Consider the following 18,988-nt stretch of genomic DNA (forward strand, 5'->3'; position numbering starts at 1 on the left):
TGGTTCGGCTCGAACTCGACTCAAGTTCGACACAAACTTTTATTTGAGCTCAAGTTCGGCGAACAACTCAGTTCGGCTCGTTAAGCTCAAATCGTTAGCTCAAGTCACAAAAATTAAAATTCTTTTATTTTTCAAAAAATTTACATCTTTATCCTTTTAATTTTTTTTTTTAAAAGGAAGAGATTAAACTAAAATAAAACTTAGCAAATCTTTAGCCTTTTAATTTTGTCTTCGTTTTCTGAGTGTTTGTTGTCTCAAATCTGAGAAAGAGATGATCTCGTTTTGTGCGGGTCATAGAGAGAAATCTCATATTTTTCAAGATGATTTGTGGGGATGAAGAAGAGGTTGAGATTTTTGGAGAGCTTTTCATTCCTGAGTTGGAATGGATGATTTCGTGGGTGGCCTTCATTTCCTTCCAAGGAGTTTTGGCTAATATAGCAGATGTTGTAGCTGAGACGAAGAACTCGCCTTGTTTCGCCCTGTTAAGATGGCTGCTTGCCTTGTTCTGTCCCGTTACCCGGGTTGGTCTAAGAGTGGAACTAGGATTCCGTCCGACAGGCCTGACATCGATGATCATGCTGCCTCATGGGTTTTGATGAGTTGAGTCTACTCTCGGTTGGACGTATCATGCTCGGGTGTGCCTAGTCTTTTTCCAAGTTGGGTTGCTTTACATTCAGACTACTTTTGTCGACTGGTATGCAGGATAATCTGGTTCGTGCTTCGAGATCGCTCTAGCGACCGTTCGAAGTCAAGAGTGGTTCAACCTTCGGACGGTTGGAGGGTGTTAGGAGAGGAGTCACTTTTGCCATCCACCTCCGTTTGTAGGTCGAAAAGAATCTTAAAAGCCTTTTCCATTTTAGAGTTACTTTCTTTGTATAACTCCGCTGCGGCGGCTCCTCTTGTAATTGATTTGATTGTTTGAATGAAAAGAATCTTAAAATCCTTTTTCGTTCCTTTGTTGTTACTGTTTTTGTTCCACCCGAGCTTCTCCTTTTCCTTTTGTGTTCTCGCATTTTATTTCATGTCACGTCCGACCAAGGTTTAGTTCCCCCTTTAGCGTATTTAGAGGCGAGAACTCTACCTTAGGGTGGCTAGCCCTTGAGGCGGGTCCCGCGACAGGCGCAAGGCCTTTCTGTTCTACTTGAGAATAAAGACCTTGGAACCCGCCTTCCGCGAGGGTGCTACTCTCGCATGAGGCATTGAGTCCTGTCAATCACAAAACAAGAGCAAATTTGCAACTAACGTGCTTTCTTTTGGGAAAGACACTCGTTTATTCGTGTTGCTAATACGGCTTTACAATGACCTATATTGGCAAGATTAAGGTATATTTGAAAGATGAAATGAGACTACCGATGCTCGTCTATAATAACGTTTGAGTTTGTTTGCATTCCATGTTTTGGGGATCGAGAGGTTGTCCAGTGATTCGAGGATGTAGGAGTCGGTCCCTGTACTGGTGTTGACTCTGTATTGTCCTTCCCAATTGGCCGCCAACTTCCCTTCTCGGGCATTCTTGTTTTCCATGTCAGCCCATTGGAGGACGAGGTCGTCGAAGTCTCTGGGTCTTACTCTCCTGTTGTATCGGGTGGCCGTGGCCTGTTTGATGGCGACCTCAGTTAGGGCGACAAAATTCCTTGATTTGTCGACGAAGTCCAACTCTTGCAAAGTGGCTTCGATGTTGGCACTATAGTCGAGTGGGTGTGCCGTCCTCCAACTTAATTCTTTTACTTCGACTGGGATCACGACCTCCGTTCCGAAGGTGAAGCGGAAAGCGGTTTCCCAAGTGGTTGAGTTTGGTGTGGTGCGGTATGTCCACAAGACATGCGGGAGTTCATCGGGCTAGGTTCCCTTTGCTTCCTCTAGCCTTCTCTTCAAACATCTTAGTATGACCCTATTTGCAAACTCCACTTGTCCGTTCATCTGGGGTGTTCTACTGAAGTGAAGTGTTGCTTGATGTTCAATTCTTTCATGAGTTCCCTCACTCTTTTGTCTGCGAATTGTGTCCCATTGTCGGTTATCACCTCTTGTAGGATGCCAAATCTAGATAGGATATTATTCCTTTCTTCAAAAAGTTGTGCAGCGGGAAGTTTTTCAAAAAGTATGATCATTGGTTATGTTTAGAATTGTTGTTGCTATAATTTAGAAAACTAAAGTTGCGTATTGTTTGGAAGTCGTTTTTTTTTTTAATTTCTTTGTAAGTCATACTGGTCATTACAGGACATGCAATTTCTATATAAGCAGATCCTCCTGGCATTGACTTTTAATTGATGCACTTTTCAGGTATAACAATACGCGGAACTTTTTTTTTTACATTGTTGTTACCCTAAAATACAATATTTACATTAGACCATTTGTTTTGTAAAAAATAAAAACAAATAACAATCGGCGTTTCTGTAGCCCAAACTATATTTATACACACCCGTAAAAAATTTAACGTTTGCATTCATAGACTAGGTGTATACATCTGACACTGACTATTATATAAAAAAAATATTTTTTTTAGTTATTATGATTAATAAAATACATTATGTCAACAAATGATAATATACAATACGTCGGCGTATTTTTGCAAAAATATTACATATGCTAAGTTTAACAATGAGTACATCTTATACTACAAATAATTGGTATAAGTATAAATCCAAATACTTTAATCGTTATGTGCAATGTTAAGATATTTCAAAATATATAAAAAATTAACAAAATTAAGATGATATTTTTTTTCCATATCAAATTTAAATTATAACCACATGTATAACTTTAAGATAACATAATATAAAATCTATTTATTTGATCAAAAAAGTTTTTTGGGTCACTATACTAGTATTAGGATATATTTTAGAAGCCCCATATATATTGAGCGAAGTAATTAAGTTACATTATTCCCCTGAAACGTAATTATTATTGTAATGTATATAATGAGCGAAGTAATTAAGTTACATTATTCCCCTAAAACGTAATTATTATAAATAATGATCACTTGCGCAAACCTGGATAATGAAGTGGAATATGGAGATTAAAAGTGCCTCCTAAAGTCAAGAATTTGGTGTGGAGGATTTGTAGAGACTGTTTTCCGACGCGGGTAAAGTTGCGAAAAAGGGGTGTTAAATGTCCATCAAATTGTGTTATGTGTGACGACCCCCATGATGATAGCTACCATATTCTCTTTCACTGTTCGACAGCCATTGATGTCTGGATTGCAGCAAATGTGTGGCATCTGATTTCTCCATCACTGAGTGAGTTTGATAATGCTCCAGATATTATTTATAATTTACTACAGAAATTATCATCAGCACAGATTGAAATCATCGCCTCTGTAATGTGGAGTATCTGGAAAGCTAGAAATCTCAAGTTATGGCAACAGGTATCAGACTCGAGTATTACAGTTCTAGAAAGAGCTAAACACATGTTAGAAGGGTGGAGGAATGCGAATCGCAAGCAAAAGACCACAAGTAGCAGTAATTTACATGGCACACCAAGCACTTCCCACAGTAATAGGGATGAAAATCTCAAATGGAGGAAACCCAGGAGGGGAAGATACAAATGTAAGGTGGATGCCTCTTTTTCAAATTCTAACAACAAGGTAGGATTTGGAATGTGCATTCGAGATTCAGAAGGGAACCATGTCCGCTCTAAAACAATGTGGTTTAATCCAGTTTGTTATGTCGATGTTGGGGAAGCAATGGGTTTATATCATGCAATTCGGTGGATACAAGAGCTTCAACTTACAAATGTTGATTTCGAGGTTGACTCAAAAAGAGTAGCTGATTATTTCAACAAAGGTCGTGGAGATGTCACCGAATTTGGTTCTATCATGGATTGTAGCATCCAGTTTTGTAGAAATTATCTAACAAACTCTTATGTCGAGTTTATTAGGAGACAAGCAAATGAGGTTGCACATGTCTTAGTTAGGGCAGCCACATCTAGTACTAGCTTCCATGTCTTTGATGATGTTCGAGCATGTATCACTGATTTAATTATTAATGAAATGATATAAGTTATTTTCTCTAAAAAAAATAATACTAATAAGACATGACTGCATATTATAACCTAGACAACCACCCACATTATTAAAATTGGAGAAAATTATTCGTGGGAGATAGGTTACACACCGTGTATAATGGGAGATGATAATGGAGTCAAAGACGCTGGGTGGAAAAGCTGAAAAGAACAACCATTACCAACTACTGACAAAATGGCCCAAGAAAGAGTTATACGAAACTTCCTAAAGTGCCTTTAGAATAGTGCACATAATTGTTTTCATTGGGGAAGGTGAATTTTTTTTATTAAATAAAATGACACTAACCACTATTTTACTACCGTTTTGAGAAGATTTGAAATATGTTCCTAACGTTAGGATAACATGTTAGAAGATGGAAATTGCTATGTATCGATACGGTTTTTATCCCAATTGTTTCACGAGATAGTAAGAGCTCTGAATTTTCTTTAAATTATGCACAATTTTATTGGACAATTAATTTTCGCTAGCCGTTCGGGACAAAATTTATCTAGATAAATAACATTGCTCTTAGAAGATGAAATAACGTGGTATTTTTAAGAAGGAATTAACGTGGTATTTGTTTCCATTAGTGGAAAGCTTTCTAAAGCAACTGCTTCATCTTCCATGCAAGAGTTCGCTATTTTGAAGGCTTTCTTGTTGAATATTCATCCATTATCCTAAGGCTCCTATTATTATAAATTTCAATTAGCAACCTATTATGTTGTGTTGTGTTGTGTTGTGTTGGGTTAAATTTAATACATTAGTACAACTAATAAAAGACATGACGCCTGTGAGGGAAATTTTAGAGACAAAAATGCGGAACTTTGAAATTCCTTTGTTGTTAATTTAGGTGTTACTGATTTCATTCATGTTGAGTTCATTGGTGCCATATTTTCTATTGAGATAGCTAGCAAAGAAGGTTTGATTTTCTATGAATCTGACTCATAATTGGTTGATTTTACTTTTAAAGATCTGTTTCGTTTAAAGATCTGCGATTTGACTTGGAATTGCTTAAAGTTAAGAATGGAAATGTATTTTATGGCTACTCACATTTTTTATGAAGGGAATCATTGTGCTTATAAAATATGTCTTCTTCATCCGGTAAAAGCTAGGGCTTCCTGAATTTTTCTTCAAATAATGGGTTTTCGTATGGAACTCAAGTTGCTGTTTTTCTCTCTTTCTTTTGGATGTATTTTTGGCACTGCACTCCGACGATCAAGTTAGTAATGGAACTGAGAGAAAAAATCTAAGATAAAGGAATTATGAGTCAGATTCATAGAAAAAATCTAAGCTAGCAAAGAAGGTTTGATTTTCTATGAATCAGCTGAGTTCATTGGTCTTACTTTACATATATTGGTGGGACTGTTATCCTCGTAATATAAAAGGAATTATGCTCTTCCCACATTGCTCGTTCCCAACCAAATTTTCGAAAATATCCACGTGTGACTTAAGTCACGCTGCGTGAGTTAACTCACGCATGTTATAAACACAGCGTGACTTAACTCAATTAAGTTATAAAACTTACGTGAGTTAAATCACGTTAAATTTAACACATGCGTCACTTAACTCACGCAGAGGTATTTTCTGAAGTTTGGTTCGGAGTGAACAAATCTTGTTGGGAGAAGAGAAGAATTTATATAAAAGTTGTCTTCTTCATCCGGTAAAAGCCAGGGCTTCCTGAATTTGCTTCAACTTGATCCAATTGCTGTTTTTTTTTTCTTTTTCTTTTGGATGTGTTTTTGGCCGTGCACACCTTTTTTCTCCACCAAAGTTTTTATCCTATTGGATTTTTCTGATGTTGGCCGGATACATTTATTTTTATTTTTATTAATAAATAAAAATGTGAAGGAGCAACCAAGTGCATGAGAAGGCTTCATCTATACTATTCTATAGTTCTATACTATATATTTAAAGAAAACTACCCCTTTCAGCACACATTTGGGTTGTAATTTACTTTCCAAAAATACCCTTAATTTTAAATACAAATAGTCAATTATAAAATAACACGTGGATTAATAATCAATGTCACTAATCGTCACCGTTAACTTTCTTTTACCACCGTTAACAACAGATCAAACTCACAAAAAGTTTAAAAATTATATTTGCATTCTTTATGTCTCTTTTCATGAATTCAAATCGATCCAGAATTCATCCTAGTACCCCTCTGATCACATCTCATCACCTCTAAAAAATTAGAAAGTTCCAAGGCTCACAAACTTGATTAATACTTCTGAAGCACCATTCAATGGAATATCTTTAAGGTCCAGTTCATGAATTGAACATTTTCTATTTTATCCTTCGAGCAATTTACTTTCTGCCAACATTACAATTCAAGCTTTGTTTTTAGTTTTTTTTGTTAGAAGAATGAATGAATCAGAATTTGAGAAAATCTTTTGTTAGAAGAATGAATGAATCAGAATTTGAGAAAATCAAAGTTGAACAATAATCACTTATGAAAAAAAAAAATCCAAAGTTTATGTTTTTTCCTGCTTTATTTCTCACGAGTCTATGAGTTTTTTTAAAATTTTTTTAAACAAAAATAATAGCCGTTGAGGATTGGACTTTAAATCCTCTAAAAAAATATTAGTAACAAACATGGGCAAAAAAAAAAAAAGATTAGTACAAACATGAGAAAAAAATAATCTTAAAAATTGGACTTTAAATCCTCTGATAAAAATATTAGTAATAAACGTGAGCAAAATATTATGATTCAAAATCTTTTAGAAAAAGATTTGTTAGCACTATATTAAAAATATTAATAAGTAGGGTTCTCACAATTCATAGTTCTTTCCCGCATTGTTTAGTTTTTCTCAACCTCTCTCCGCCCTCTGCATCAGAATTCAGAATTAACGTAAGTTTTTTTTTCTTTCATGTTACAACTAATCAAAGTTGATTAATTTTATGAATTATTTGACTTTGCTGATTTATAAGTGATTATGATTAAATTATTTATGATTAATTTTAAGAATTATTTGACTTTACTGGTTTATAATTGCTTATACAAACTATGATATTGTGTTTTTTTTTTTTTAATCTATAAGCACACCTTTGGGTTGGACTTTTCTTTTCAAAAATACCCTTAATTTTAAGTACAAATAGCCAATTATAAAATAATACGTGGATTAGTAATCCATATCACGAATCGTCATCGTTAACCCTCTTTTACCTTTGTTAACCAAAGATCAAACTCACAAAAAAACCAGCACAAAACAACAACTCATGTTACTTTTTTATCGGCCGTTTTTATGTTGTACATCTGTGTTGTTCCCCTCAATACAACCGACAAAGATTGTCAAGTATTTTCATATCCCTTCCACAAAAAACAGTATTCCATATTATTTTATTGATATAAATTACTCATCCTTAGTCTTTGATAAATTGTAACAAACGTGAGTAAAAACTAATGAAAAATATTGGACTTTAAATTCTCTAAAAAAAAAGATTAGTAACAAACGTGAGCAAAAAATAATGTTAAATATTGGAATTTAAATCCTCTATAAAAAAATTAGTAACAAAAGTGAGCAAAAAATATTGTTAAAGATTAGACTTTAAATCCTCTAAAAAAAGATTAGTAACAAACGTGAGCAAAAAATAATGTTAAAGATTGGACTTTAAATTCTCTAAAAAAAGATTAGTAACAAACGTGAGAAAAAAATAATGTTAAAGATTGAACTTTAAATACTATAAAAAAATATTTGTAACAAACCTAAGCAAAAAATAATGTTAAAGATTAAACTTATCTGGAAAAAAATTAGTAACAAACGTCAGCAAAATATTATGTTAAAGATAATACTTTAAATCCTCTTAAAAAATATTAGTAACAAACGTGAGCAAAAAATAATGTTATGTAGCTTTATCGACATGTTTTCAGTCATGGTCAATTATATGTAGCTTTATCGAGAGGAGTTTGTCAAAATTCAACAAAAGTTCTCATTAATGAAGGGAAAATAGAATGAGAAGATCAAGATTTTACAAAAAATTTAATTTTTAAAGATATTCTTTTATCGCAATCATAACAATGTTTCTTTTACATAAAATGTCATTTATATATTTATGTTATGATATTACTAATTACTATTAGAATAAACAATAAAAGATCATTATTTTTTTCTTTATTTTATATGCAGACAAACTAAAATATGTCGAGTTCATAAATAATTGTTATATAACTTGACAATATTTTGTTTATAAATCAATATATCAATAATTTCCATTAATATTTAAAAAATTTAAAAATTTAATCAAAATTATACAAACAAACATAATAAAATAATCACATGCGTTAGCGCAGTAGAAAGAGCGGACAGACGGACACGATAGTGCCTGTCTTTCTCCTAGTACATAAATTAAAGTAGTAAGTCTTAGACAACAAGCAAAAAAATTTATAACATGAGCAATTATCATCCACACTCCCACACGTCGAAACAAAAGTCAACACTGCATTTGATAGAGAGTGTTGAACCTTGAGGACAAGGTTCAAGTGAACCCGTTGGTAATGATAGAGAGTGCAATTAGACTCAAATAAATAATTTAGGTATTTGGTTTAGAAGTAAAATTATATTAGTTTATCTTCCTTTTTAGTTGTTGCTAGTTTGGCCTTTAAGGCCTTTAAGTTGATTCTTTAGTCTTTAGGCTCATTAAGGTTATTATCCATTAGTCTTCCTATATATAGTGTCTTTGACGCACTATGCAAGAGACAAAGTGAATGAAAAGTTATTTTATTTTATCTTATTTAGTTTTATTCTTCTTTATCTTTTAGTTTAGAACCCCTAGTTTTATCATAGTTTGTTAGTGGTAGTGATATGTTCGGTGAGAACGATTGAGTCACAACGTTGGTAGAAAATGCACTGATGATCAGTAATAGTTTCCGGTGCGGCAGCGAAGCGTCTTCTACGGTGGAACGAAAGGTACCTGCAAGCACGTTAGCACTCCGACGATCAAGTCAGTAATGGAACTGAGAGAGAAAGTCAAAGAAGTATTGTGTACCTTGAGCGTGAAGCAAGTTCACAATTATATAGGTGCGCTCGTGGCATAATTGTATCCGGGTTATGCAGCGTGTGATTAGGAACGGGATGGAACACGTGTAGCGTGATCCCGGCAAGGAGGCGTACTCCAGTGTGGCACGACGCAGGCAAGTTGGCATGCTCCTTTGAGTGTGTAGCCTTAAGACGGCGTATTATTGTACATATCTAGCCGCGTGAGTGGTCCATAACAGTTGCCCCCATGCCATTGATGCCTTTATGGCTCAATGGCTTTAGCTGAGAAAGGAGGCGTTTGATCAAAGGCGCTCGTCAACGGCTTAGTCTGGCGGTCCTCGATGGGTTGTGTCAGGAACTTAAGCCCACCCGCAAACAGTGTGGCGTCTGTTGATGACCTAAGACAGACGACCCTTGAAGCGTTTTGTTGGGAAACTTTGATTCCGCCCGCGAGTGAAGGCACCCGACTTTGACTTAGTGGGAGTAGTTGGCATTTAATGCTTTAAGTGAAACGTTCGAAGATGCGAAAATCATTCAGTTTCTTTTTCCATGTGTTTGGCCCGTGTGTTGCACACGCTCCTGGAAAAACGTTACATGCGGATGTGACTTTGAGTGCGTTGCGTTTTCCTAAGACCATAGTCAACCGTTAGATCGCAACTCTTTTTTGTTGCTTGATTTGGTCCGTTGATGTGGATGGTTTTGAGTCTATTTAAGGAGAAGTTTTTCTCCACAGCTCTTTCTTTTCTTTTGGCATTGTTGACGAATAGGACGTTTCTCGTCTTGCTCATGCATGCTGGTTTTGATCTTTTTTTTCTCTTTGTTTTCTGAGTGCTTGTTGTCTCAAATCTGAGAAAGTGATGATCTCATTTTTTGCGGGTCATAGAGAGAAATCTCTTGTGTTTTCCAAGATATTTTGTGGGGATGAAGAAGTGGTTGAGGTTTTTGGAGGGCTTTTTATTCCTGAGTTGGAATGCATGATTTCGTGGGTGGCCTTCATTTCTTTGCAAGGAGTTTTGGCTGACATAGAAGATGTTGTAGCTGAGACGAAGAACTCGCCTTGTTTCTCCCCATTAAGATGGCAGCTCTCCTTGTTCCGTCCCGTTCTTCGGGTTGGTCTGAGAGTGGAACGAGGATTCCGTCCGACGGGCCTGGCAGCGATGATCGTGCCGCCTCATGGGTTTTGAGGAGTTGTGTAACACCCTAAACTCTATAAGCGATAAATTACATTAATGATACGAGCATATCAAGAATCTAGATGTTACTTCGCCAATAAATCACCAAGCATGCATAAATAACAATTTTCTCAAAGCTTCGCAGCGGAATAAATCATCATCAGAACTACATTTAGTAAAACATCTCTAAGTAGCCATGTCTCAAAATAAATAAACGCGACATTTATATTATTTACTATCCAACAACGAATATACAGAGGGAATTCGAAGAATCCTAGCCGTTGCTTACATTTCTGCAACCAAAAACAGGTAAACTTGCTTTGTTGCAAACAGATAAAAATTACAACCTATCATTTATACCGTCAAACTTAACAAAAATAAGTGACAAGAACTGTTCGGACGAAAGAACAATCCATGTGGATATGATACTTTACTTACTAACTTTATTACTTGATGAAAACGACTGGTGCATTTGCCATTGCGCACGGAGAAATATGCTTTAGAGTCGGTTAGGAGAGTTTCTCTCTGGTTAGGAACATTGTGTTCTGGTAGGAGTGTTCACACTCTTGTTTTTATCTCCTTTTCTATTTTACCACCATCTATAGTACAGTTTCTTTATCTTTAATTTCTGTGTTCCATTAGAACCCAGACCACTCTTCTGGATTTTATCATCCCTCAGACAGTAGCCTCACCTGTGACTTCCTCTGTTATAGATTTTAAATCGAGCTGAATCCAATTTGTGAGGACTTTGTTAAGAATCAAATAGAACAATATAATCAAGAGACTAAGTTGAGGATAAGCACCCTTGCCAAACGCAGAGTATATGACAAGTATATTAAGGTTGATAATGAAAAGGACAGATTGAAGACTAGTGATAGAGTTGGTATGTCATAAATCATTTTAATGAATATAATTCTGCTTATGATTAATGAAATTCATAAGACTTTAATTTGACTATTTCATCACTCACATGACAAAGTTGTGCATTTAACGCGGATTCAATCCTGACAGACGACAGACTTGTAATTGCATTTTGTAATTGTAAATTGAAAGTTAAGTTGGGGTTGTCAACATTTCAATTTACAAGGCAATAGCCATTTGAGCGAACTTTCCCTTCACCTACTCTGCTATGCATAAGGTGATGTGCGACTGTCCTTAAATACTGTTGGCTGTTCCCTAAGTGGATGTGCGTAGATGTACAAAGTGCAAGTGGAAGCAATTGAATTGAGAAAGTTGAGTTTTTTATTCTTCAAGTTTAGATCTAAGTTTTTGATGTCATCATCAGTTATGTGCTTAAATGATTGAATGACTGATAGGACCAGTGGCAGGTCCGGTGTTTGGTTGAACCTGTCGTACTGGTCAATCCTGTCCAGGTTTAATAACACCGCTCCTAATTGGTTGCTTGGTAGCTTCAAACCTTTTTCTTACATCTAAAATATTGCAGGTCATAACTTGTTATTTCACTGTTTGTGATGGATAATACTACATACAGATGGTTATGATTTATGCAAAAAGCTAAATAGGAAACCAGATCACAAGGCATAATTGTTACTTTGAAGATGCTTTTACAGTTGTTTACACAGAAGATGTGAAAATGCGTAATATAATGCTTAGTTATTTGTTATAGATGTAAGAAAATTAGATTGTTACTTTGAAGATGCTTTTACAGAAGATGTGAAAATGCTTAATATAACATGCTTAGTTGTTTGTTGTAGAAGTCAAGAAAATTAGTGATGTTCTGTATACATGACTGTGGTATCTGTTTCCTTGAGAAAATATGGTCTAGATGTAAGATCTCATAAGTGCAGATGTTAATATTCTCAGTTCTCACGTACTACATGTTATTGCATATAGGTTGATGATCTCATTGAAGCTGGTGCCAATTTAAGAGCTAAACTTGGGTTACGTCCACGCACACCGAATAAGTAAGTAAATTTTGTAGTTCATGAAAAGAAAATATATTTGCAAATTGAGTGATGCATTTTAAAAATGGATTGAATATTTTTGAAAATTCAAAAAAATTTATGAACATTGTTTTTTGTCTTTCCGAGAGTGCACTCCAGCTAGTTAACTTCTATCTTCTCTCTATCAGAACTAAAAATGGACATTTATAACCAAATGACATTTCAGCCACCCCATGTATAGAGTAAGATATAAAAATGAAAAATTGAGAATGATGTTAGAAGGTAAACGGACCCATATCTTAAAAATCTAACTGATTAAACATTTCTATTTAAGTTCTTCTAATAGGACAATTCAGCCTTCTCTCCTGTTAAAGATTAATTTTTATTTTTGTATATTGGAATTCATGCGTTTTTTTTTTTTTTTATTACTTATTGATCTTCTATGAAATAAAATAGTATATTTTGTTTGGATAGGAATATGGATGAATCATAACCAAATGCTCATTCACATCTTGTAATATTACTTGGTGGTGTGGTTCCTTGTTGGAGAAGCAGTCATAACATTTTGTGGCGTGGTTCCTTGAAAGGTTGAAGGTTTGATGTGCAATTCAACAATAACATGCTTATTAGAAACAGTACATTCAATTGTTGTGTAGCTAGCAATTTTGTGTATGCAACTTGGAATACATTGTCATCAATATTTTGTATTTCCTTGATTTTGGTCAGCCGCAATTGTTGGCACAGTTGTAGCATCAGGAAGTGTAATTTCACTTATGAGTACATCATACATGAATATTTCACGTGAAATGGTGCTAGTTGTTAAGATATAGAGTAGAATGAAGGATGATATAGGATTTATGAAAATATAATTATAGTTTTGTGCTGTTGTCTTGCAATGTATCACAAACATGACAAATTTGCATAAAAATATGTCCGGTAGTACATCCACTTAGAATAACATGTTTATTAAATATAAATTTGCAAATCTTTTACAAATTTGCATGATCTTCCCATGTATAAGCTCATAAAGTGATAAAACTATGTTTTATCATTTTGAAGTTTGGTTGATATCTTCACCTGAAGGATCTTTCAAGGAATATAGCTCACACCGGTCTGAAGTACATTGAACTCTCCACCAGCAAGTGTGATAGGCCAAACCGCAAGTGCACGGTCTATCGAAGTAATAGTAGTAAAAGAGTATCGTTCCGCTAGGGAGTTATGAATTCGATTAACTTTTAGAGAATGATTAGAAAAGAAGAAAGATTATAAAATAGGGGGTTTTTAAATAAGAGACAATAACAATAATAAGATAAAAGGAGCCTTGGGATTATTGGTTCATCATAACAACGAATCCTTCACAATCAAGCCTTAAACTTTATAATTCTATGGGTGCGTTTGGCCCTACTTTTTTGATGTCTAAAAGTTACTTTTAGAATAAAGTTGAAAATTAAAACTTTGAAGCTAAAGTTAAAGTTGTTTGGCATTTGTTGTTTTTTACAACTTAATTATTACTTTTAAGTTAAAATCTATTTGGGAAAAATGTTTTTAAAAGAGCTTTGAGATTTTATTACAAATTATCGTAAATAAAATAAAAGGCATTTTTTTTTTATAAAAATTTAAATTTTGTAAAGACATAATTTTTTTTACTGCAAATGAAAATTTATAAATTTTTATATAAAACATTATCATAAATAAAATTGAAAGAGTTTGAAAATAATAAAATATTAGGAACATAACACATCATAAACTTGAATAATTTTTGTTTTCCAACAACTTAGTGGCTATTTGATTTCGAGCTCTATCCATGTAGCTCCCATCTTGTACTCTTAAATTGTATGAACTCAAATCTTCATTAATGTTTCTTTCTTCTTCACGTTCGGGCATATATCCAAGGATTTGGTCCCATTTGTTGAATTCCTCATCTTGAACGCCACATATTCGAATGAAGTTATGAAGTGTTGTTGTTGCAACTACTATCTTTTCTTGTTTGATTAGTGGAAATGGTCTCATGTCACATAAAATATGCCACCTTTTCTTCCAAACACCAATTGTTCTTTCAATGACACTTCTAAGTGAAGAATGTGCATGATTGAATACTTCATGAATGCCTTGTGCTTGACTGCCATCTCTAAAATCAAAAATGTGATATCTTTCACCTTTGTATGGTGATAAATATCCTTTTATGTTTGGATATCCTGCATCAACCAAGTAATACTTTCCTAATAATATTTAAATAAATAAAAAATCATTGTTAGTTTATGCTAAAAATTATTGTCAAAACTATATAAATCACAAATTTTATATATATATATATATATATATATATATATATATATAACATGGGCTTTTAACAAGATTATCACTATCCCTAAAGAACAAATGGATCTGAATCTGATCACGATAGGACACAGCACCCACAGCCTAAAAACTTCATGTACAGTGCATATATCATGTAAAAGGTAGCGCTGGACAGGATTTTCATTTCCGCCCGAAACCGGGAAATCCGGCCCACAAGAAACCGAATCGGTCGGGTCAAGCGGATTGGCGGTTTATGCGGTGCACAGAAGTCCGGATTGAGCTGGACATGAATGGTTCGGTTCGGCCCAAGGTTATTAGCCCATCGATACCCATTGCCGACCGACCCACAATACATATTTTTATATATTTTATTTTTTATGCTCACAAAAACTAGTTGAATGCAACGATGTCGTATTGGCTTTTATATAAATACTTCTCATTCTCTCACTTCCTCCCTCAGTGGTAACCCTAGCAGCCGCACAGACATTCCTCTTCTCCTTTCTCTCCTTTGTTTTTCAATCTGCTGTCCAAGCACTCTCTTCATGGCCTATACTAAGCTGTCATGAAATGGTGGTTTATCGTGAATTTTCGTCACTAATTAATAAGTGCATTTTTCGTCACTAATTAATAACAGGTAATTTCTAAGATTTCTCTTTTGTGCTTTTCAATTTAGGGTTTTCGATGAACAATACATAAGATATTATTTAGTAAAGATTTTGTTTTTCTCTAAATAACATCTGTTTTTTTTTTTTTTTGTTATTTCTTTGATTAACACATATTTTCTATTATTGTTATTTGTTTTTCAGTTTATCATCTTCAAATCAGAATCAAGGTGGTCCGTTTAATCACTCATTGATTGATAAAAGGTAAAACTTACTAAGCTATGTTTTTTTATTTATTTTTTCGTTTAGTGTTTGATAGGTTAAAGATTATTGTTTTTAATTTTTACTGATATTTTGACATTCTTCTCGATTTTTATTGATTGGTAAAGGATTTGGCCAAGAAATAACAGATCAGGATCAACGTAATTATGTAAGTGTATAAAATTGTCTTCTGCTGCTTTTTTTAATAGTTCATCCAAATGTGTATGTAAGTGAAAATTGTTATGTTTTCTTTTGTATTTAATTAAGGTATGTGAGTTTGAGTTTATGCAAGTAGGTTGTGTATGGTAATGAAATTTGAAATATGCATGAAAATTGGGCCTTATTCTCAATTATAAATGTTATAAGTTTGATTATGAACATTCAAATGTGTGTTTGCAAGTGATAAGTTTGCTTCTAATATACCTTGGTTCTGTTTCTCTTTGCTTATGATATGATTTTTTATTCTCTTTGCTTTTTATAAGTTTGTTAATGTACATTCTTATGTTAATCTACTGCTCTTGTATTATGTAACTACGCAGGTTAATTGCTAAGTGAGTATGTATATTTATGGCTTTATTGCTTAGTATAAAAGGATTGTTGAGAATACCTATCATTTAGAAGTTGTATCAATTGTTTATTAAGAATGACATTACCATTTCTTTCTGCTATTTTATTTCTCTTTAATATTGAGCATAATTATCATTTGATGATGAGTTTTCATTTTTTTTTTGTAGCTGCAAGGTTCAAGTCTTACCAAATTGAAGCCTCAACAAGCTGCAGAATTCATTTGAAATAATAGTGAAAATTTTAGTGTTTAGTTTAATATTGGATGACTGTAATTTCTGGTTTAATATGGCTTTTAAAGCGGAGTAAAATTGTAATTGATCGACTGTGTTGTGCCTGTGTGTGCTTTTCTTTGAACTGATATACCAGCAGGCATCTTACAACCTGGCCTTGGTCCCTATACATCACTTGGACCCTAAATAAATGGTGTTTTATTTTAGGATGTGAAATTGATTAGCCCTTGAATATGAATGGGCTTAATATAATATTGGATTATCAATTAGAAAAAGATATTATATTTTAATCTTCACTCAGGCCATGTTTTAGAATTATTATGGATCTAGACCATATTTTTTTTTTTTTTATCTTTTGAAATGTTAAAAAAAAGTCTGATTTAAAATTGGCCCTTTTACAAATTAACCGACTTAACCGACCTGTCTAACCGGCTTATCCGATAAAACCGAAACCGACTAAACCAAGTCATTAATTGGGCGGAATTGGGTCTAGTAGTAGCAACCGTGGTTAAGTCTGGGTTGAGGGTTTGGGACCGATTTCTGACCGAAACCGACCGATGTCCAGCCCTAGTAAAAGGCATAAGGAAAGGAAATCAACTAAATGACAAAAAATAAACAAATCTATTTAAATCAAAAGAATACAATATAAAGATGATGTACCTGCAAAAAAGGTCAGCGGCGGCAGAAGAATTGGTGTGGCAGAAAGCACTGAAATGGAACATATATATGTCACTAGGTTTATTCAGATTTGGCGGTTTCCTGGAAAGGGAAAAAATGTTTGGCGGGATTTTACCAAAAAAATAATAAAAAAGTGGAATATAGTCCTGTGCGGGAATCGAATGTGTAGACGCAAGTTTCATCCTCCGAAAAGTTGTCCCAAAGCTCACTTTCACAACTTATTTTCAAAGTGCCTTCTATTGGATTTTCTTCTTTGTGAAAAAGTTACTTATTTTATTAAGAGCTTTATTAAAATTGTGTTTGGTCCCACTTCTTCTTAGAAGTAGAAGAGAAGTGGAAAATAAGTAGGGCCAAACATGCTCTATGTTATTCTTAATTTCTAAGGACAAGTTTCTCTTTAGCATATCAAAGCTTCTCTCGAAGTCAGTGAGTGTATCCCTCCAACAACCACACCTATTCTCATGGGTGATTGCCTTTGGGACCCTTGAAGATCGAAACTTTATGTGTCCCAAGGTTTGCTAGACTATTCTCATGTTTCGCAAACCTTGTCTAAATTCACTTGTTCGAATATCAAAGCTCCGCGTTCGCTTTATGAATTGATATTTGTGATGATGAATTAACCATTATCAAACCCTCCGCGTTCGCTTCCACAGTTTGATAATAATTAATTCATGTTAAAACGGTGAATTTAGATAAGAAATTAAGGTAACATATAATTAGGGTTTAAGGCTTGGATTGATTAGGATTACGTCATTAGACTTATCCAACAATCCCAAGACAAGAGAAGTCTACTCACTAACGTTCATTGTAGACATAGAGAAGAAGGAGAAGAAGAAGAATATAAAATAACAATTAAAGTAAAAGTGAACTTTTATTCCAAGAACAAAAGATGAATGTTTATGATGGAGTGCTACTCTATTTATAGCTTTACAATTGACTTAAAATCTAAGCAACTATAAGGGCTAATCAGTAAAACTACAACAGAGTAACTTGGGCCCGAAGAAAAAGCAGCAAAAGGCCTTCTGTGAGGTGGCACGGCCGTGCCACATATTGGCACGGGCCGTGCCAAGCTTCTGACTTGGGGGCTTTATATTTTTGTTCCGAATCTTTCGTATTTTTGCTCCAAATCAGCTCCAGACTCCTTTCTTTTGCTCCAAGACACCTTCCATCATATATTCGTTCCTAAAATATAAAATATGCAATTGTAGTAAAAAGATTCAAAAAGCAAATATTATTGTAATAAAATAAATTCAAATCTTTAATAAAACTAAACTAAATAATGCATTAAATTAGACTAACTATTGACTCATCAAACTCCCCCACACTTGAATCTTTGCTTGTCCTCAAGCAAAAGGCAATAGACATAGCAGCAACAAAAGATTAATCATGGCAATATTAAGAACACATGTCTCAAAAGAAAGGTTTTGCTTCAAGTACACTAATTACAATTTCAAACATTTCTCATGAACCTATTCTACCCAACATCAAGTCTCAATTGAGTGTGTGTGTGCAGTCCAACCCTTTTCTTGCTCCTGTATAAGACAGATATTATGAGGAATAGGTTCTATCCTTAGTGCTAGAGTAACCGAGAAAAGTCCTTTCTTCATTTCATATAAGAGTGATGGGAATTTAAGTTAAAATCAGATTAGATTAACAATTAAGCACAAGGGGATGCAGATGCTTAGGGGCTATCTATCCTCGTAGGAAGTCTTCTCGGATGTAATTGTCCTTTCCCCCTAGATTCAAAATCACCTTAAGCAGTGCTGCAAAATTTTATTTGTTTCATCTCTGCGTAGGAAGTCTTTTTGGATGTAATTGTCTTTTCCCCCTAGCTTTGATGAATTTGTTTTACTTTAAGTTCAAATTAGGGAGTCACCACCACAATTAGGAAGTTAGGGATTGTCCTTTCCCCCACATGTTGGTGCCATTCTCCCGCCCCATTATAACTTTAACAATTAAGAATATAACAATTAAGAACATTGATTATTTTCCCACACAAACTTATATTACTTTTACTTTGAAGACTTTAAAGGGTCTAAGTTAACACTAAAGATAGAACGTGCTCCTTAAAATACCTATTCATACACTTGCTCAAAGATTGCAACTGGGTGCTTTTCTCATTGGAGATTTTTCACAATAAAACAAGATGTGGGTATAGCAAGAACACAAGAAACACTAGAAACTACTTTCATGTACAAGAAACAACCTTTAAAGAAGAGACAAAACAAAAAATTTTATGCCATATTTTACATTAAAAACAAGCTACTAGTCATGCCTCTTGCTATAAAAACAAAACAAAAAGA

At 34.1% G+C, this 18,988-nt stretch overlaps 2 protein-coding genes and 1 long non-coding RNA gene across 3 annotated transcripts in view; 2 read left to right on the plus strand and 1 right to left on the minus strand.

Annotated features, from left to right (window-relative positions):
• Nucleotides 1–13,045, plus strand: part of LOC146906511 (StAR lipid transfer-like protein) — a 34,137-nt gene extending 21,092 nt beyond the window's left edge. Inside the window, exons 2-3 of the mRNA XM_085729950.1 lie at nt 12,000–12,070; nt 12,524–13,045. Coding sequence (XP_085586076.1) covers nt 12,000–12,070; nt 12,524–12,542 — 90 coding nt within the window. The 3' untranslated portion in view covers nt 12,543–13,045. The remainder of the gene's footprint in view (nt 1–11,999; nt 12,071–12,523) is intronic.
• A 744-nt stretch (nt 13,046–13,789) lies between these two features.
• Nucleotides 13,790–14,272, minus strand: LOC146906514 (uncharacterized; the record flags this gene model as incomplete). The annotated part of the gene is made up of 1 exon (XM_085728860.1): nt 13,790–14,272. A coding segment is annotated over one exon (483 nt), but the record flags the coding sequence as incomplete, so codon positions are not given.
• Nucleotides 14,273–14,749: 477 nt separating this feature from the next.
• LOC146906515 (uncharacterized) lies at nt 14,750–16,303 on the plus strand. Its single transcript, XR_015019688.1, has 4 exons — nt 14,750–14,981; nt 15,154–15,213; nt 15,339–15,379; nt 15,945–16,303. It is a non-coding gene; the product is annotated as an uncharacterized LOC146906515 (long non-coding RNA).
• The last annotated feature ends 2,685 nt before the right edge of the window (nt 16,304–18,988 follow it).

This window comes from Medicago sativa, chromosome 7 (assembly GCF_051527215.1).
Source record: "Medicago sativa cultivar Bolivia chromosome 7, Bolivia_mono, whole genome shotgun sequence".
NCBI classification, from domain to species: domain Eukaryota; kingdom Viridiplantae; phylum Streptophyta; class Magnoliopsida; order Fabales; family Fabaceae; genus Medicago; species Medicago sativa.